The sequence below is a fragment of the Nycticebus coucang genome, chromosome 14, assembly GCF_027406575.1.
Source record: "Nycticebus coucang isolate mNycCou1 chromosome 14, mNycCou1.pri, whole genome shotgun sequence".
NCBI classification, from domain to species: Eukaryota; Metazoa; Chordata; class Mammalia; order Primates; family Lorisidae; genus Nycticebus; species Nycticebus coucang.
In genome coordinates this window covers 65,761,779-65,782,213 of record NC_069793.1, presented here as the reverse complement: position 1 = coordinate 65,782,213, position 20,435 = coordinate 65,761,779, and the positions used below count along the sequence as shown (strand labels likewise).

General features: G+C 52.8%; 1 protein-coding gene across 9 annotated transcripts; it reads right to left on the bottom strand.

Annotated features, from left to right (window-relative positions):
• Positions 1–4,858: 4,858 nt before the first annotated feature.
• Positions 4,859–20,108, bottom strand: ATG16L2 (autophagy related 16 like 2). 9 transcript variants are annotated; one of them, XM_053562016.1, is made up of 20 exons: positions 19,877–19,999; positions 18,992–19,139; positions 18,369–18,495; positions 18,052–18,151; positions 17,370–17,472; positions 13,255–13,328; positions 12,769–13,020; positions 12,504–12,569; positions 12,093–12,200; positions 10,661–10,723; positions 9,951–10,059; positions 9,415–9,520; positions 8,628–8,698; positions 8,299–8,370; positions 8,067–8,187; positions 7,622–7,727; positions 6,662–6,811; positions 6,417–6,464; positions 6,208–6,309; positions 4,859–5,883 (listed from the first exon to the last, which is right to left on the bottom strand). In XM_053562016.1, the coding sequence occupies exons 2-20, from the start codon at positions 19,088–19,090 to the stop codon at positions 5,796–5,798; spliced, it is 1,965 nt and encodes a 654-aa protein (XP_053417991.1). In that variant the 5' UTR covers positions 19,091–19,139; positions 19,877–19,999; the 3' UTR covers positions 4,859–5,795. The 9 variants fall into 9 exon arrangements, with proteins under 9 accessions (XP_053417991.1, XP_053417992.1, XP_053417993.1 ...); XM_053562017.1 differs by lacking the exon at positions 10,661–10,723; XM_053562020.1 differs by lacking the exon at positions 4,859–5,883 and having other exon boundaries at positions 6,226–6,309; positions 6,670–6,811.
• Positions 20,109–20,435: the final 327 nt, after the last annotated feature.

The following is a 20,435-nucleotide window of genomic DNA, read 5'->3' as shown; positions in this document are numbered from 1 at the left end:
CAGGCCAAAACAAAAACCTCTTCCTCTTAGTTGCAATTACCAGGCTTCACTGTTCACTGGCTGCCTGAGAAACCCAGCCACAGCTTTTGTTAGGGGAGCCAATTATTGCCCAGCCCTCTCCTATAGCCTTCAGACAAAATCTAGCTGCTCTGAATCTTTACATTTATTTTTTCATTATGAAAATGTTCTTCATGACAGAAATAAAACCTAATTACAGAAATTTTAGGTTGGAAGGGGGGGAGAATTGTAATCTCTCCTAATATCCTACAACTTGACACAACCAGTCAAATTTCCTCCCTGATTCTTCCTGCATTTGCTGTGTTATTACCTGATCTGCCAAGAACCCAATGAATGCCAAAGAGCATCTTGTTCCTAGACTATATTTTTCCTGGTCTCAGTAGCCAGAAAAATACACTTCTGCCATGTCTGCTTCTAAGAGCTCTCGTCTGGGATTATTTTCCTAGAATGTTTTTTTTTTTTTCTTTTTTTTGTAGAGACAGAGTCTCACTTTATGGCCCTCGGTAGAGTGCCATGGCCTCACACAGCTCACAGCAACCTACAACTCCTGGGCTTAAGCGATTCTCTTGCCTCAGCCTCCCGAGTAGCTGGGACTACAGGCGCCCGCCACAATGCCTGGCTATTTTTTTTTTTGGTTGCAGTTCAGCGGGGGCCGGGTTTGAACCCGCCACCCTCGGTATATGGGGCCGGCGCCCCACCGACTGAGCCACAGGCGCCGCCCTTCCTAGAATGTTTTATCATGCAACAGAAATGAACCCATGAATAGGGTTCACACCCTGTCCACATTGTATACTTCACACACTCTACATTGCCTTTACCACTTGTTCTGGTGAGGGACAGAGTTGAAGGGCAGGATTAAAAACTTGTATTCAGGCTCAGCACCTGTAGCTCAAGTGGCTAAGGCACCAGCCACATACACCAGAGCTGGCAGGTTCGAATCCAGCCCAGGCCTGCCAAACAACAATCACATCTACAACAAAAAAATAGCCAGGCATTGTGGTGGGTGCCTGTAGTCCCAGCTACTTGGGAGGCTGAGGCAAGAGAATCATTTAAACCCAAGAATTGGAGGTTGCTGTAGCTGTGATGCCCTGGCACTCTACCCAGGGCAACAGCTTGAGGCTGTCTCAAAAAAAAAAAAAAAAAGTTGTATTCAAGGCTGGGCATGGTGACTCACGCCTGGATTCCTAGCACTCTGGGAGGCTGAGGCGGGTGGATTGCTTGAGCTCAGGAGTTGGAGAACAGCCTAAGCAAGAGCAAGACCCTGTCTCTAAAAGTAGCCAGGCAGGGTAGTGATGGGTGCCTATAGTCCCACTTACTTGGGAGGCTGAGGCAAGAGAATCGAGCCCAGGAGTTCGAGGTTGCTGTGAGCTATGATGTCACAGCACTCTACCATGGGTGACAAAGTGAGACTCTATCTCAAAAAAAACTTGTACTCAGGTCTCTGTACCACCTCATTGGCTGTGACTTTAGACCCATCCCTTCACCTTTCTGGGCCTTTTTTCCTCATCCATAAAATGGGAATGAGAAGATAATACAAATGTCTCAAGATTCAGGGATAGTCAAATAAGATACTAAGCTGAAAATATGTTTGACAAGTGGATTCACATCCAGACTATGAAAACAGCCTGTGCCCTGACCAAGGGGTCCCTACCCGGTGGGGTCAGAATTTCTCTAGAGACCACCTCTGTTCATTTGCTTTGTCCATTCAGCACACATACTGCCCTAGGCCATGCTTTGGTCACTGGAGCCCCATCCTGTTGCCTAGGGGCTCACATCTGGTCAGGGAGACTCAGGAACTGCAAAAGACCAAGGGGCAGTAGGAGCCCAGAACAGGGCCTTCTCTTGATTGTCCTTCCCTGGGCTTTGAGGCTCTCAGTAAGGCATGAAACCATGCAGGACAGACAGGTGGCAGTACTCAGGCCTGCAGAACAGCTCTGGGGAAGAGCTGTGTCACCTTTGAGGAGGCTTAGGACTTTGGGACAGGGACAGTTTCACAGACATGGCATGAGAGCCTAGGAGTCACTATGACTTACCCAAGATCTAGCGGGAAGACAGAACTGGTGCAAACCTAGAACATCTCCACCCCCCTCCCCAGCAATAGCAACAGTGTGTGTAATATTTGCCCCATGAAATCATCAGGGGAGTGCATGGGCCACTGTCCCAGGGATCAAATCACATCACTTCCTGAGCACCTCTTCTGGGTGTACAGTCTTTACCACAATGGTGAAGCTAGGGACAAGACCACGAGGTACTTGCCCCCAGTGGTGTAGCTGTAACAGCCTCCAGGATTCATATTTCTCTCACTTCAACAGATACTAACCCAGGCTCAGGGGCCAGAAAGGAAAAGTGAGAGAAGATGCAGGGAAGGAATCAGGTTAGACACAAAGCTAGGACCACGCTCCACCTCACCAACTGTGCTCCTGGGGGAGGGTAAATGCTCTGCAACCCTGCCCAATTGGTAGCCTGATTTCTCTGACGTTTTGTTTAAAGAAAAGAGAAAGAGGGGCGGCGCCTGTGGCTCAATCGGTAAGGCGCTGGCCCCATATACCGAGGGTGGTGGGTTCAAACCCGGGCCCGGCTGAACTGCAACCAAAAAATAGCCGGGCGTTGTGGCGGGCGCCTGTAGTCCCAGCTACTCGGGAGACTGAGGCAGGAGAATCACTTGAGCCCAGGAGTTGGAGGTTGCTGTGAGCCATGTGACGCCACGGCACTCTACCGAGGGCCATAAAGTGAGACTCTGTCTCTACAAAAAAAAAGAAAAGAGAAAGAGAGTGGGTTTGTGTGAGAGATACAGTCACAATTGAGCTGTGTCACTATCTGGTGTGATCTTAAATTCCTTAGCTTCTCTGAAGCTAAGCAATTTCTCACCTGGAAAACAGATCTACAGATCTACATTGCAGAGTGGTTGAGAGGAACAAATAAGATGCTGCCTAAAGAGCAAAGAACGGTGCCTATCACACCCAAACTACTCAAGAATGGTGGCTGCAGGAGTGATGGAATCTCCAGCCATGAGCTCCTGATAGCAGGAGCTCCTTGGCATAGACTAGGCAGCGAGTGACCCCTGTTGGTCACTGGGAGCCAGGGCATGAGGACTGGGAAAGATGGTGGGAGAAGTCTTGGATTTGAAGAATGGTTGGAATCCTAGAATCTTAGAGGGTGAGATGGCAAGATTTGAGAGACCTTAAATAAGAGAATTTAACCACGTAATAGACATTTCCTGAGGCTTTCTCTGTGCGAGGCCTGATCCCAAGGAATACTCAGTTCCCACCTGGCCTTGTCTCCCCCTGATTAAAATAGAGAGAGGTAGATACCGGAAGTGGTGACTCATGCCTGTAATCCCAGTACTTGGGAGGCTGAGGTGGGTAGATTGCCTGAGCTCACAGGTTTGAGACCAGCCTAAGCCAGAGCAAGACCTTGTCTCTAAAAATAGCCGGGCTTTGTGGCAGGCACCTGTAGTCCCAGCTACTTGGGAGGCTGAGGCAAGAGAATCACTTAAGCCCAGGAGTTTGAGGTTGCTGTGAGCTGTGACGCCACAGCACCCTACCGAGGGCAACAAAGTGAGATTCTATCTCAAAAAATTAAAAAATAAAATAGAGGGGCGGCGCCTGTGGCTCAGTCGGTAAGGCGCCGGCCCCATATACCGAGGGTGGCGGGTTCAAACTTGGCCCCGGCCAAACTGCAACCAAAAAATAGCCGGGTATTGTGGCGGGCGCCTGTAGTCCCAGCTACTCGGGAGGCTGAGGCAAGAGAATCGCTTATTAAATGTTTTGGCACAGTAACTGAGATAACGCCGGAAAGGCTATGTTAACCACTGGGATAAAAATGTGTCAAATGGTTTATGAAGTGAGTGTATGATACCCCATAATCATATCATTGTATACACTTATGATTTAATAAAAAAATTAAAAAAAAAAAAAAAAAAAAAAAAGAATCGCTTAAGCCCGGGAGTTGGAGGTTGCTGTGAGCTGTGTGAGGCCACGGCACTCTGCCGAGGGCCATAAAGTGAGACTGTCTCTACAAAAAAATAAATAAATAAAAAATAAAATAAAATAGAGGAAGAGAGGTACAAGCAGGTGCGTACAGGGACCAAGGGGGCCTCTATCAGCCTAGCAGGCAAGGGAAAGGCTGTGTGTGTGTGTGAGTGTGAGTGTGTGTGTGTGTGTGTGTGTGTAAGAAGGGGGGTCCTGAAAGAAAAGTTTGAACTGGGAGCTAGGGGATAAGGGAACATTTTGGACAAAAAGAAAAGCATAGGTAAGACATTAGGAATAGGCTCAGCGCCTGTGGCTCAAGCAGCTAAGGTGCTAGCCACATACACCTGAGCTGGCGGATTCGAATCCAGCCCGGGCCTGCCAAACAATGACGGCTGCAACCAAAAAATAGCCCAGCATTGTGGTGGGCGCCTGTAGTCCCAGCTACTTGGGAAGTGGAGACAGGAGAATCACTTGAGCCCAGGAGTTGGAGGTTGCTATGAGCTGTGATGCCATGACACTCTACCCAGGGCGACAGCTTGAGGCTCTGTCTCATAAAAAAAAAAAAGACATTAAGAATAGTGAGGGCAGCACCTGTGGCTCAAAGGAGTAGGGCGCAGGTCTCATATGCCGGAGGTGGTGGGTTCAAGCCCAGCCCTGGCCAAAAACTGCAAAAAAAAGAAAAGAAAAGAAAAAAAAAAGCAGCAGGAGAACTTCTAAGGGTTGGACACCCGAGAAAGTCACTGTGGTCATGGCAAGCAGGGGATATGGGAGGGACAGCAAATCTAGATGACTGCAGGGGCAGCAACCAAGCTCTGGTGCCCAAGGATGTAATTTGTGAGGGGAAAAGTTCACATGCAGGAAGTAGCTGGGTATGTCACTTGGAATTCAGCAGTGATCTGGGAATCAGTAGAGTATAGATTTTGACATTTAACCAACACTTTTCAGCCTCCGCGGGTCTGTACCCAGCCCTAGGCTGGTGAAGTTCTGTCAGCTCTGCCCTATACTCTAGAGGCTTGCCATGAAGATGAAACAGGTGCCAATATAAGCGAAGCCTGCAGCCCAGACCTGGCCCACAGCACTCCCCAGGCACAAACACACAGGCCCTGCTCTGCCTCACTGGGGCTCTGGCTCTGGAGGAAAGACACAGCTTCAGTGAAAGGCAGGCACAGGGCACCAAGGACTGTGGTAGCACTCTGAGGTTTTAGGACTCTTTCCACCAGGACCCCTCTATGCTGCCCTCTCCTCAGAGCTCCCAAGGCCCCTTTACAGCCTAAGTCTACCACGGGTACCTGAAGTTAGGAGGGCCCTCTGTGTTGGTTTGGCCTCAACTCAGGACCGGGTTGAACCCAGGATCACATCCTATGGTTCCTTGCTGCCTCCAGGCCCTTTTTCATGCTGTGTCCATGGTTAGCCTTGAGCAGTACCTGTCTCCCCAGGCACAGGCAGGCTGGCTCTGCCCAGCTGTGTGTGGGAGGACGACTGGGGCAGGGCCTGGATTCCCCAAACCCACCAGCTCAAAGATCTCTCTGTACCCTGCATGCTGCAAAGAACCAAACAGACATAGTTCAGATGTAATTTTTCTACTTTGGGGAGAGAAAGTGAGGAAACAAAAAATAAACAAAGTCCATATTCGACCCAAACTATACTTTGTTTATAACCAACAGGCCAGGTCCTGCCAGGCCTTCTTCCCCATTAAATCCTGAGGCCACCCCCTCCCCTGCTGCTCTGGAGCTCCGTGGTGCTAAGGAAAGCAGTTCTTCGGGCTTCTGGACCAGAGCTCCAGCCTAGGCAAGGTGAATCGTGGCCCTAGTGCCAAAGTACAACCTTCCTGCCCTGGTCCACGCTCACCACATGGCTCCTGGAACAGCACCAGGCCACAGCATTGATAGCAGCACTGAGGAGAGGGGGGCAGGCTTCAGGAAGCATCAGGAGCTGGGCCTGTAGCCTGGCTCTGCCTCTCACCATTGGACATGGGCAGCCTGCGGCCCCTCTCTGGGCCTGTTACCCATCTGTGACAGGGCTGTGGTGAGGACAGACCCAGTATGTGTGGAAAGGTACCTTCAGAACTATGATGGGCTCTGGGGGGTATAGGGGCAGAGCTGGGGATTCTAGGGTCCCAGGTATATCAGAACCTGGAACTGGCTCAGCAGGAATGAGGCCAGGCAGCACTGGCCCTGGAGCCGGGGTGGGCGGATGAGAGGGTGGTGGCCATGCTCACCAGTGGGGTCCCCAAAGACTGCTCTCCAGTTTCCCAGTGTCTACATCCCAGATGTAAAGGGCTCCATCCCAGGAACCTGCCAGGGCATAGCTTCTGTCCGGGCTGCAGTGGCCATAGCAGAGCAAGAGATCAGGGCATCAGAGGGGAGAACTCCCACAGGGTCAGATTGGGGCACACTTAGGCACAGGCCTATGCGCTCACAGACACACCTGAACACAGCTTTGGTCCAGTCAGAACCACACCTGAAGCCATCAGCCCTGAGGACAGACAAGGTTAGGGTCAGAATGGAGGCAGCCCCCAGTCTCTCTCTCAATTCCTCTTTCTGTCAAGGGGTCGGGTGTCTCAGCAGGACCTGGTCTGGAGGGGCTTCCAGGGAAAGCAACAAGAGGGCCTTTTATAGAGAGGCTCCGCCACCCCAGCAAAGGCTAAGAATCAGTAGGCAGAAGGCTGGTACCTGAATACCTGACGGATATTGCTGACACGCAGGTCGATGACCTTGAGTGTGTCGTCTCGGGAACAGCTGAGCAGATGTAGCTGGTCGTGGCTGAGGCTCAGGGAGGTAACCCGGCCCTGAACAGGGATAACCTGGATGCAGTGGGGGCCCCTAAGGAGGAGGGACAGAGACAGGGATAAGGAATAGCTACTAGCCCCGGCCATTCCAGACAGCAAGGGGCCGAGGGTGGCAGTTTTCCAAGCTAATAAAGTCCAGAAGCATCCCAGGACCTCTGATTGCTGGGGCCAAAGCTGACAGCGACTGTCAACCCTTCTCTCCACTGTAGCCAGCTCCCTTCATTGAGGAACTTAAGCAGACTCTAATTTGACAGCCAGAGAGCCCCTGAAACACTTGGGTCACTAACACAAGCACTGGAAGAAAAACAATGAAAAGTCTGTCTTTAAGAATGTGAAAGAGATCCTGGAGAACATTTAGAGATTAATAAATAAATAATAAATAAATAAAAGTGTGAAAGAGAGAGGGATAACTACAAACAGCAATCGCTGAAGACCAGTGAGTAAAAGCCTGAGGCAGGCCCAGCATCAGCTCTGGCTTGCTTTTATAAACTGTCCAAGCCCAAAGTGAGGCTCTTAGGTCTAAAAAATAACTAAAGGAACTTTTTTCCTTTTGGCCAAAAAGCAATTACTAAATGGGAAAAGGTGCTTCCCCATCTTTGCTGCAAGGACCAGGTAGAATCCAGCATTGGACAGACAGCCACTAGGATAGTGGCAATTTCCGGGGAGCTGGGCCCTCAAGGGGCCACGTCCAGCAGAGAGGCCATCAGCTGACAGTGCCATCCCCACAGATTTACTTCCCCAAGATGCCACCATGACTCTTGCTGCCATGGCCAAGAAAAAGGAATGAGAGCTTAAAAGCTTTGCCCAAGCCCCTGCCACCCGACACACAACCTGAGCCTGTCACCTGCTGTCCCAGAACCGGATCTTCTGGTCATTGTGGCCACTAATGATGATGTGGTCCCCACATACCACGTCATTACAGTAGGAAAGGACGTTGATGGTCCTGGAGCCTGGGGACCAAGGAGCAAATCTAGGGTCTCAGAGGACAGTTGTCAGGAGCCAGCCCAGGGAACATACAGAGAAGCTGAGGCCCAGAAGGGCAGTGCCTTAAAACCCAGATCTGCTGCTTTCTGGGCCAGGGCTCACTCCACCCCTTCACTGTCCCAGAGCCTAAGGTCACTAAGAAACAAGGCAGAAAACACCAATGGAGAACGGATGAGGGCCTTGGGAAGTTTTACTCTAAATGGCTGTGAATCTCAGACCCACCCCCAGAGAGCAGGGTGAGGTCCCTCCTACTCTGGCAGGGGTTTCCAGGATGGTGGGGAGGGATGGTAGGGGCAGGGCCTCACAGTAGGCACGACCGAGGTCCCACTCCTTCACAGTCCGGTCTCGGCTCCCAGTCACTGCCTGGTGCCTTGTTAGCTTGAATTTGGCAGCTGTCACCTTGTCCTTGTGTCCAGACAGTGTCTCCTGCCACCCCATCCCAGATATGGATCAAGGACATAGCCAAGATCCCATAACAGCACCCCCAGTCCTGAAGTACAACCCCAACCCCCAGACTTCCTCCACAGTCAGCCTCACCTTGGACTGTATCTCCCCCACCTTCCAGAGATGGGCAGCCCGATTGTAAGTAGCTGCTAAAACCTGGGAGCCCTGGAGAGGAGAGTGGAAGAGAGGTGGTGAGATGGGGGCTGGCAGAGGCCAGAAAGCTGGGGTAAGGGGATGCCCCAGAGCTCCCCATGGCCTGGGTCACCGAGGCAAACAGAGGAGCTTCAGGCCCAGGGAAGGACTACATGACAGCCTGAGGGCCAGTCCTAGGGTCCCCATGACATGCCCTCAGGCAGAGCCTCCACAAGCCCAGTGTGGAGACTGAGGGGCAATCCTGCACCACTAGGGCAAAGTCCCCTCACCGAGGGATCGAAGTCCACACTGGTGATGCTGCTACCAGCTCCTTCAAGGGTCTGGTTGGCCTTCAAGCGACCTGGGGAGCCAGGAGAAGAGACAGTTGAAATAAGATCAAGAACTTCATGAAATAGAGGAATTTGGATTGACAGTGGGAAGATCAGTCTCCTCCAGTTTAAAGGACAGAATCCCTGGATCTGTTCTGCAGGCCTGGGCTGCAGGTTGTATCTCTCTTAACTGCTGGCAGTGAGTCCCAGGTGGCAGCCAGTCATTTCACAGAGAAGGCTAGAGAGGACCAGAGAGAAGGGACTGTCCCTAGGTCACACAGCAAGCCGGGCCAGGCCTAGACTTGCCTTTTCTAGGAAGCTTCCAGGCGCTCCATACCCTCCCCTTACAGAACACAAGAGCTGCCCCAAAGCAGATAATCAACTGAGACCTGAGAGCTCGAGTGACATTAGAAGGGGTGGCCTGGTGGGGCCAGGACTTGGTCCTCAAGGGCCGGTCTCTATTAGACCTCAAGATAGGGGACCCTCCCCATCGCCCCCCACCTGAGACTACTGGAGCTCAACCCTCCCCTTCTTGCAGGTCTGGACCCCAAGAACTGGCAGGGTCTACCCTTCTTCAGGGCAGCAAGCCCAGAACTCACTCTTGCCAAGGGCTTATCTAGGCACTAACCACAGAATGTTCCAGGAGGGGAACACAAGGAGGTCAGAGACCCTTACCCAGCAAGAAGCACACTGAGGATAGGGTCTGGACAGAAAGCACTAGGTTGACCTACAGAGAAGGAATCCTTACCTCCTACAACATTCCAGAGATGGATAAGGCAGTCAGCCCCTCCAGTGGCCAGGAGGCTGCCATTGGGGCCAAAACAAACAGCATTGACTTCAGAGAGGTGGGCATCCTGTGGGGAAAAGGGGAGGTTGGTGCCCTGGGTCATCCCCACACATGCCTCTTGGTGCCTGCTCACAGGCTGGCATCTCAGGTATGCCCATACACGGTATCATGGCCCACTGCTGACTTGTTGTCCCCACCCCAGGTCTCTCCATCTAAAACCTTAAATTTCAAACCTGATCCCACCAGGCCTCATCACCTCTGCCCAGACCCTGCAGCAGCCTCCCCGCTATGCTTCTCTCCTGGCTGGTCTCCTGTCTCTACCTCCCCAGTCTGTGTTCCTATTATACTATACCGGAGTGGTTCCCATCACAAGCTGTGAAGGGCAGCCTCCCAACCCTGCTAGCAGCCCAGCCTCACTTCCCCACCCTCCTGGAACCAGCCCTGGTGCCTGTCCTCCCTTCTCATTGCTCCACAAGTGCAGCCATCTCCCCCCTCACCAGCACATCCTGAGCTCCGGTAGGAAGTCGGGCAGCCACGCACACAGGAATGCTCTGGTATCGCTGCTCAGGGGCTCCCCCAATTGAATGACCTCTCCTCTTCTTGAAACTGGGGTGGGGGAAGGGCAGCAAGAGGGCATTCAGCAAAGCCTTCTGACATGGGAGCCTCCAGCTGCCCTGAAGCAGCAACAATGGAAAACAGACATGGCAGGAGGTAGAACATGACTCCAAGGTACAGACAGCACATTCCCAACCCAGCCTGTGACCCAGGGTCAGTGCAGAGATAGGGCAGGTTATGCAGAGACAGGTACAGAAGCAGAAAGAGTGGTGCGTGTGAAGAAACTCAGGGCTGAGGTTTCAGTCCTGGCCTTGCCGCTGCTTGGTTCTGTGACTCTGATCAAGTCCCTGACATTTCTGAGCCTCAGTTTCCCAGGTGTCTGGCCTCAGCTTGGAGCTCTTGGTCCCCTGTGAGGCCTCTGGATGAGGGCAGAGCCTGGAAGATAGCTGAGTGGGGCGTGGGGATGAGAGCATACTCCTAGATCCTGCCTCCCGGGTCCAACAGAGACTCACAGACAGCTGGGCACCATATGGACGGACAGGCCAAAGCACACACACAGACTAAGCCTGGACTCAGAAAGCCCAACACAGGGTACCAAGAGGCCCAACCCCTTTACACACATGGTAGCACACTCACAGGCACACACACTTACTCCAGAAGTCCCTTCACCACATCCACACAGTGGGACAGCGTCAGAGAGGTGGCTGAGGCAGACCTGGATAGAACCAAGAGATGTGCATGTGCAAACAGATGTCATTCATCCTTACACTTTACTGGAGACCCAGACGCTCATAACCTATTGAACTTGACTTCTCCAAGACCAGGGAAGTGAAGTGACCTAGACCAATCTCAGGAAGGTAGAGGCAGGGAGGGATCTGGTAACAAAAATCTTCCCAAGGGTCCACCATGATGGTAAGGACTGCCTTACCCCCATAAGTGCCCACCAACAAAAGCTCCTGGAAGGACCAGACAGCAGTGGCTCACACCTGTAATCACAGCACTCCAGAGGGCCAAGAAGCATGGATTGATTGCCTGAGCTCACAAGTTCAAGAGCAGCCCAAGCCAGAGAGAAACCCTACCTCTAAAAACAGCCAAGCGTTGTGGCGGGTGCCTCTAGTCCCAGCTACTCGGGAGGCTGAAGCAAGACAATCACTTGAGCCCAAGAGTCAGAGGTTGCTTTAAGCTATGACACCACAGCACTCTACCGAGGGCAAGGGCAACAAAGTGAGACTCCGTCTCCCCCCCCCCCAAAAAAAAAAAAAAAAAAACTCCTGGGAGACTGGGGCCTATGGGGAAGAAAGAAGGCAAATGTGCTCCCAGGCTAGGACAGCACAGGGGTGGGAAGTGGGAGTGGAAGGAAACCCTGGGCTTGTTGAGCAACCTCAGACACAACCAACAGAGTGTCCTGGGATAACTTGGCCGACCAGGGCTGTCAAGGACTTTAAGACCAGCATCTCATGCCCTTCCCCAAGGTTCCTTCACTGCCCTGAGGGGACCTGCAAGGAAAGGCTGAGGTAGAAGAGCATCTAGGTTGGGGAATAGTCGGTGTGGGGGTGGGGAGGATGGCCTCAATGACAGGCAAACCGAGACAGTTAGGGGAGATGGAGTGGAAGGCACCCAAAGATTGAAGCTCTGATCAGGTTCCATCAGTGTAAGCACACATCTACCCATGCTCACAAGTCCACAGGCAATGCCCGCCCAAATTTGTACACACGTGTGCCTCATATCCCTGGTTATGCACACGCTTGCAAACGTGTGCCTCCACACACATGCTTGGGACAACTGAGCCCTGGGCCTTACCCATAGATTCTCCCTGGTGGGTCTCATTCACCAGTCTGACACCCCCCCCCCAGGGCTCTGCTGAGGGAATGTGCTGAGGGCAGGGGTTGGGGTCCCTGAGGTGGCACTGACCCTCAGTGGCTCCAGGAAAGAAGGTCAGACCACTCCTAAGAGGTCTGAGCTATACCTCAGCCTCTCTCCAGGCCACCTTCCAATCCAAAAATGGGCCTCTAGGCCTTAGAGGAAGATTCTGGCAGCCTCTGGGGTGGGGCTCACAGTTCTGCGACAGACACCTGGGTCCTCACCTGAAGGGCCTCTTCCACTTCTCACAAGCTTCACTGTCCAGGGGCTCTGACTCAGCGGCCACGGCCACGGCCTCCTCCCTGATCCCACCGCCTAGGGTGTTTGGCCTCCTGCCAGGGGGAATGAAGTTCAGAGAGGCCCGGAGGATCCAGGCCCTCAGCTCCCTGCCCCAGGTGGAGGTGTGAATTCCCAGTGAGGAGGGGCTCTGTGGGCCCACCTGAGGGATGCACTCGTGCAGGGACCCATGAGCACACATCTCTGCACGAATCCTGTGGGCCCCATCTACTCGGGGGCCTGGGGACCGCCGCAGTGCACCCCTGTAGTCAGACGCACCGTAGGAAGCGGCGGGAGGCCGAGTACAGCCAGCTGGCTGCAGAGCACAAGAGTCAGGGCCCGCCCGTCCCGGTTCTTACTCGCTGATGCTCACAGTCTGCTTGGCAGCTTTCTTCAGCTCCTGGGACACCTGTGCCTGCTTGGCCCTGGAAGGTAGAAACGCCCGGAAGTGGCGCTTGGGGTGCCCCGGCCTTCAGGCAGAGAGGAGACCCAACCCCTCTCCTCAGCAGGCGGTCGCGGTCGCGGTCGCGCCCGCTGCCCTGTCCCTCTCAGACGCTGACTGCGAATCCGGACCCCCCAGGGGGCGGGGCCTACCCTCCGAAGGGGCGGGGCCAGCTCCCTCACCGCTCCCGGCGCTCGTTGCACAGGTTGCGCTCCGCGGCGGCGCGCGCTTTGCGCTGCAAGAGTCTCTCCAGCAGGTCGCGCGCCTCCTCCTGGAGCCGGCGCAGGGCCGCCTCCTGGAGCCCGGCGAGCGCGCGCAGCTCCTCGTAGTCCGCCAGCTGCACGGCGTTCCGCGCCTGCTGCTCCTCCACCTGCCGGGCGTGCTGCACCCGCTCCTCTCGCAGCTGCGCCAGGCGGGCCTCCAGCGCCGCCAGCCTGGAGGGAGCAGTGGGTTTCGAGCCTCTGCCGTCTCTGCCCAGTGGGAATACCCGCCTCGGAACCAAGACAGACTAGCTTAACTCTGAGCGAGCTCTCTCCAACCAGTCTTTTGCTGTCAGAGGCCTCCGGGATTCCAACCACAGTCTTGGGCTATGGGCACACGGGCAAAGCTCTAGGACCCGAGCTTCCCAGAGCTGGGAGCCGTACCTCGCCAAACAGTCCGCGCCTTACCTGTTTTGCCGCTCCTGCAACTCCGACTCCAGGGTGCCCAGGGCTGCGCTCTTCTCCACCACCTGGTAGGCCATCTGGAAGCGGCGGAGGGGCCAGACAGGTGGGCATGGGTGTCTCTGTGCAGTGCTCACACCCAGCCTGCAGCCCCTCCCGGGCAGAAGGGGCCGGTGGGACAGTCTGCTACTCCACCCGCCCGCCCCCTACTGAAAAGAAAGCTGAGGCTCAGAGAGGTTTGGGATCTTGCACAAGGATGCACTGCTGCTTTGTGTAACAAGGGAAAGGCCTGAGGCCCTGCAGTCTGACATGTTGGTTTCCATCCTAGCTGTGCCTCTTAGTTTCTCTGTCACCCCGGGGTAGTCACTGAACCTCTTTAGCAAGAAGAATCTGCTCCATTTCCTCATCTGCAAAATGGGAACAATAGTGCATAGTGCTTACTTCATATGGTAATACTCTGAAGAGGAGTAACATTTCAAATGCTGACAAACGTTTTATAGCACTTGCACGTGCCATGCCTTGTTCTGAGCACTCTACACATATTAATTCTTTAAATTCTCATAACAATGTAAGATTGGAATTGCCATTCTCCTTTGGCAGGGACATTGACACAGAAAGGTTAAAGTGTCTTGCCCAAAGTCACATAGCTAAGTGGCAGAGCTGATATTTGAGCCCAGGCCACCCATTATATTATCGTCCAGTTGAAGTACTGACCTATAGGAGGGGTTCAAGGGATGTGAGTTCTGTTCCCCAAAGCATCTCCAACAGCTGGCTTCCGGTGCCATCCCCAACCCCTGGCCTTTGCAATCACCAATGTCAGAGAGGAGGGAGGATCCCCTAGCAGAGGCACACAAGGCTAAGAACAGGAAGGGACTGTAGGAGCACAGGGCCCAGACTGATTACTGGAGCTTCCCCACCAGCCTGGGTGTGAGGTGAGCATCATTTCATCTGTACTCCTGCCTCACTAAGCACTCCGTCAGCTGACAGCCAAGAGCTGGCAAAGCCCAACTCCCACCTTTTGGAGCTGAGGAAGTCAGTGAGAAAGACACAGGGAGTCATGGCAGTGCAGGTGGACAGTACCGACTTTGCTCCCCAATCCCTCCTTACCAGGTCCATGTGAGAAAAACACAGGAACAGGTTAGCAATAAGAGCCCCCAGCCTTGGCTGGGGCCAGAGGTGCTCAGAACCTGTGCCCCTAATGTTCCTCGTTCACACTGGGGAGAAATGCCTTGCCTGGGGTCTCTTTCTCACTGACTTCCTCAGCACCAAAAGGTGGGAGATCTTTGTGGTGATGAAATAGTGCCTGTGTCTTGATGGTTGCACACATCTACGCATGGGATAAAAAAAGGAAGAACTATATATATATACTTTCATACCAAATCAGTTTCCTGGTTGTATGTACTATATTTATGCAAGATGTAGACAATGGGGGGAAAGGTACACAGGAATTCTCTGTACTGTCTTTGCAACTTCCTATGAATCCCTATTTCAAAGTAAAAAGTTATAATAATGATAAATGCTTATGTTATATGAAAAAGTGCTAAGGAGAATTAAAGAAAAAGCCCCCATCCCCATCCCCTGGCATATCCAATGGGAACAGACTGTGTCCCGGGAAGGAGTGTGCAGAGGGGGCCGTGAGCTCAAAGGAGATGCCACAGGAGGCTGGAGAACTCGAGTGGGGAGCAGGGCTGAGGAACTTTGGAAGATCTACACCATGCTATACTGGGGAGAGGTGATGAAAGGGGCTTTTTTTGGTGTTTGTGAAAGAGGCTCTTCCTTTTTATTCTATGGTCTTCTAGTCTCTAAAATTCTTTACAACAAGCATGTTTTGTGTATTGCTTGCCTTTAGTGGAGACCATTTTTGTTATTAAAAGATATCACTCCAAATGTTATATGGAGAATAGACAGGAGGTTCCCAAGGAGTCACCCTCCAGCTAAGGATAAGAGTAACTTGGACCAGTTCAAATATGATACAGGAACCAGAAGTTGATGGATTTGGAGGCAGAGTCAACAAGCTGGTGACCAACGCAGGACAGAGGGCTGGGAAGAGTCAGAGGTGTTTTGACTTTCCAGCATGCATGACAACCACTTGGGGCAGTCACAGGAGGGACAGTCCACCATATCCATCACTTAGCCTACACATACTCATTAGTATGGACTGTGGAGACAGGCCTCAAGGATACAACAAGGCAAAACAAAGGCATCCCTGGTCTTGGGGAGCTTACAGCCCAGCAGCTGGGGTCAAATGTTTGAGAATCACCTCTCAAGCAAACATTAAGTTGCCACTACAACAGCGCCTGTGCGGGAGAGGCTCTCAAATGAGTTCATACCCTATGCTAACACCTGTGTTGGGCAGGTGACTTAGCATGCTATGACTAGATGTGTATTTACTGGCCCAACTCAATCTTCTTAGGAGGACTGGAAGCCCCATAGAGCCAGGTCTTGCTCACCACCACTGCATTCCATTTTCCTTGGCAATAGCAAATTTTTTTTTTTTTTTTGAGACAGAGTCTTACTTTGTCACCTCTGGTAGAGTGCTGTGGTGTCACAGTTCACAGCAACCTCAAACTCCTGGGCCCAAGCGATTGTCTTGCCTCAGCCTCCCAAGTAGCTGGGACTACAGGCACTTGCCACAATGCCTGGCTATTTTTAGAGATGAGGTCTCACTCTGGCTCAGGCTGGGCTCGAACTTGTGACCTCAAGCAATCCACTCGCCTCGGCCTCCCAAGTGCTGGGATTACAGACATGAGCCACCAAACCCGGCCTGGCAATAGCAATTATTAATAAACATTGAAAGAATAGATGGGGCGGCGCCCGTAGCTCAGTGGGTAGGGCACTGGCCACATACACCAAAGCTAGTGGGTTCGAACCTGGCCCAGGCCAGCTAAAACAACAACAACTGCAACAACAGCCACAACAAAAATAATCGGGCATTGTGGCAGGCGCCTGTAGTCCCAGCTACTTGGGAGGCTGAGGCAAGAGAATTGCTTAAGCCCAAGAGTTGGAGGTTGCTGTGAGCTGTGACACCATGGCACTCTACCCAGGGCAACAAAGTGAGACCCTGTCTCAAAAAAAAAAAAGAATGGGGATGGCGCCTGTGGCTCAAAGCGGCCAAAAACTACAAAAAAAAAAAATGAATGAATGAATGGAGATCACAGAGGGTAGAGGGTAGATTTGTATGGAAGAGGGTTCAAAGCCTGGATTTACCTCCCTAAGCCTCAGTTTCCTCTTCTGCAACCATAATGTGAAGGATTAGCTGAAATAATGCTTAGCTCAGTGCCTGCAAGGAGTCAACTCTTAAAATGGTGTTGGGCATATTATTACATGTAAGATTTTGAGTCTAATTTTAGATCTTATATCCAAAAAGCAACTGACCAAGAGAGTTATGAGCATTGAAGAGAAGGCTGGGCTAGAGACAGACCTGGGAGTCATCAAAGAGACAGTCCCTAAGACAGACATGAGCCACCGAACCCGGCCTGGCAATAGCAATTATTAATAAACATTGAAAGAATGGATGGGGCGAATGAATGAATAAGTGAGCCAACCAAGTTCCAAGAACTTCCATATTTAAAAGGAGGGGACAGACAGGGAAGAGGGAAAGAAGCCCAGGAAGGAAGTTCAGAAGCAACAGCCACAGAAATGAGAGGAAAACCAGGAAAGTGCGGGGAAAGAGAAGCCAAGAGACAGTGCTCTATTGTAGGGGCGAGTTCAGGCGTAGTGTCAGGTGGAGGGACCACATCCTGCCCATGGACTAAATGAGCTTATTTCTTTAGTTTGCAAATGTACATTGAGGACAACTGGTGCTAGGCCTTGGGGTAAGGCCTGAGCAAGGGGTGAGGAGTAGAGCAGGCTAAGCCAACTGGATGGGGAATAGGCAGTGAAGCACCTGCACACCTCACTCCCTCTAGCTGCTGTCACAGCCTTCTTCATCCTATGGTTCCAGGAGTGCTCTACCCCTGCCCAACTTCCAAGTCAGTGGGGCTCACTCACAGCACTAGACTTGGGGGGTGCTGCAAACATAGCAAGTACTCCTCACTTGCTGGCCCCCTTGGACCATGTCTCCCAGCCCCAAAGTTCAGGACCCTGGCCCTGCCCCATTCATAGACCCCTACCCAGCTTACCTCACCACAAACCAGCCGGAGCCCCTCCTCCTTCTCCTGCCACTTCACCCTCAGAGTGGCCAGTGCTGGGGCTTGGTCTAAGTCAGGCCCTGACTCCTCCTCCCTGCCAACAAATCAGAGAGTGGTTCTCATTGTCCCTCCATTCACCCCAAAGTGTGAGGCACCCAGAGGATGCCACATAAAAGGCCTGAAACAAGAGCCATTGACTTTCTCCTGGGGAAGATGCAAGTCAGCAAAAAAAAACAAGTCTCCAGAAATTAGCAGTCCATGACTCCTCTGTTCTGGAAGCCCCCAGACCCTCGGTTCCCCAGCCAAGAACCCTCCTCAAGAAGAACCTTGCAACTCTGAGCCCCAACCCTTTCCTGGTTCTTATCTTCACTCCTTCTTTGGAATAAGCAGTAAGACCCTTTCTGTAGGCATCAGGTAAGGAATGGAGAGATGGAAAAAGACTGAGAAGGGTAAAAGACAAGAGTGCAGGGTGCAAGGGGAAGGAGATTGGACACACGCAGAAAGATAGACTGAAAAGGGCAAGGGAGAGAGGAGATTTTGCTGCCCCCCCCACACACACACACACCACCACCCCTGGGCAGCAGACAGGGACCAGGAGAGAACCCAGCACAGGCAGTGGGAGCAGGGCCCAGGCCAGGCAGCTCATTGTGACCATGGACATACATACACTCACCAGGGGCCCTGGTGAGTGGTGGGAGTAACATCATTTGGCTCCAGCTGCAGCTTCTCTGAGAACTTGTCCAGCAGCTCAGCCTTCTCTAGCAGATGGTTATCTGGGGGTGCACAGGTTAGTCTAGAGATAGATGCTTTCTAGCAGACCCCTGGCATACAAGTAACCTCTGGCAGGAGAGCTGCAGGAGCCCAGGATTCTGGGAGTGGGAAAGATTCCGGTGGAGTGGACTCTGCCCCTTGCCAGAGAGGTATTTGTGCAACACTATAGAACTTTCAGCCTTGCCACAGCCTCCTCACAGCACCAGCCCCCAGGCTCACCCAGAAGAGGACCTGCTGTCCCAGGGACTGAAGAATGGCCACTGCTGGGAGCATCCAGGGATGACTGGGTACTGTCTGCTGAGGGTCTTGAAAGAAGGAAGGGCCTTGGGATTGATTTATCCCTGCCCTAAAGAAGAAGAGCTTGGCCACATGATGAAACAAATTGAGCTCCACCTACCTATGTCTTTTGGCAAGTCACTTCCCCTCCAAGGACTCTAATTATCTGGACTGAAAAATAATCCTAACTTCCCCAGGATTGGTGTAAGATCCCCTCAGACCAGAAAAGAAAGTCCTTGAGCAACTATCCAGCAGACCTGTGTGAGTTTGGCGGTTTGACCCTGAAACATACCGCCTTCCCCCATCCAGAGTCACTTCCTCTTTTCTCATTAGTTGCAGCATAGGATAGGGGTGGTAAGCCCAGGCTTAGCTCCTTAGCTCCCTTCCCTCACCCAGTGCCTTGCCTGCCCCTTGAGCTCATGGGTCTGGCCTAGTTCTCACACAAACCCCACCTCAGCCCCCAGGGTACTGCACTCTTACCTCACCAACAAATTTATGCCCAATTAACAGCCATGAACCTGGGGCTCAGGGAGATGACCTGCCAAAGACCACAAAGATGACTAGACCTTCAGTCTGTTTGATTTCTCTAGGTCCTCAGACTTGCAACTCCCAGAGGATAGATGGGGGATAACTTCTTCCTCAAACTGGATGGTTCCACTGCCCATCAGAGCAGTGAAGTGAGGCTGCCTGGATGTAGGGGTTTGGCCTCACAACCTTTAAGAGAGAGGACCAGCAGTTTGGAAGGTGGTTGTGGTTGAACTTCAAATCCCAGACATACAATGTCAGGTGACCAGAGGTGCTATACACAGATGCAGACCTGTTTGTTCATCCTGCCTTAAACCACCACACCTCTTGACCCACACTTTCCACAGCTTGGGGCCTGTAAGGACTCTCCTAAAGCTGGGCTAGACCGGCACATAGGTGCTCCACAAACCTGCACCATCACCTATTAGTGACAGCGCCTGAAATTCAGAACTTTATCCTTATAGACTCAGAGTTCCACTCCTTCCCCCGACTGCCAACAAGTGACTGCTCTGGAGACTCCCACGTTCCTTGACTGCACTACCGGGATCAGACCCTGCCCTGGGAACCGCTGGGGAGAGGAAGGCACAAGATACTCTGCAAAACCAACACTCAGGGATGAATCAGTATCTTGGAAATCCAGCTCGTGGGACGCAGAGCCGGGTCATGAGTGGCGAAGAGGGCAGGAGTACCAGGAAGGGGCTCTAACCCAGAAAGAGCTCTAAGTCTAAGCAGAGCCGAGATTGGAAGGGACAGGAATCCTGGCCAGTTGGGAGTGGGGTGTAACAGATTCAAGGCACAAGGCACAGGGCGTCGGAAGAAGGAAGGCGCTGGCACACTTGGGTGATAGCCAGAGGAGTTAGACAAACCCTCTCCCCGCGCCCTGAGCTCCCTCCCTTCAATTCCAAGCCCCCTAAGAGCGTACTCACAGGCTTGCACCAGATCCAGGAAGAGTGCCTTTTGCGTGCGATCCCGCTCCCGCAACTGCCGCACAATGTGGAGTTTCCAGCCGGCGACAGGGTCGCCGGGGGTAGCCGGCCTGGCCATGACCGTTCTCTCCCTCCCTCCAGGGGCTCATCTACTGTCCCCAAAGGCGCGGCCGGGGCGGGGCCTCGGCCTAGTGGGGACTCCGTGACGTCAGACGGCAAGAAGTGGTGGGGAATCCCCGGATTGTACCAAGAGCATTCCCGGGGGAAGAACTGGACTCTAGAGGTCGAAGAAAGGCGCCTCAGGATCTCTACCGCTGGGAGCCTCGAGGAGGCCTCCCCCATGCCTGGTGGCGCGCTCCGAAGGCGGGGCCTTCAGGGCCAGGGTTCCTTAACCCCACAGCTCCCAGACCAAATGCAGAAGTAGCATCCGCTGCGCTCCAAACTAGAGCCATAAAAACCTCTCACACCCGGATTCTTAGTAGACAGAGACACAAGGTATACACAGTATGATAGCGAGGTGAAAAAGTACAGACGAGGAAGAGACTGGAGGGAAGAGGCC

Bases quoted from the DNA above. Each gene is read 5' to 3' on its own strand.
- ATG16L2 (XM_053562016.1), bottom strand. From the start codon at position 19,090: ATGGGCAGTGGAACCATCCAGTTTGAGGAAGAAGTTATCCCCCATCTA. The intron at 13,021-13,254 runs GTAAGGCGCGGA...TGCTCCCTCCAG, and splicing joins TTGCAGGAGCGGCAAAACAG to GCTGGCGGCGCTGGAGGCCC. The intron at 10,060-10,660 runs GTAAGTGTGTGT...CCCCCACCCCAG, and splicing joins GTGGTGAAGGGACTTCTGGA to TTTCAAGAAGAGGAGAGGTC.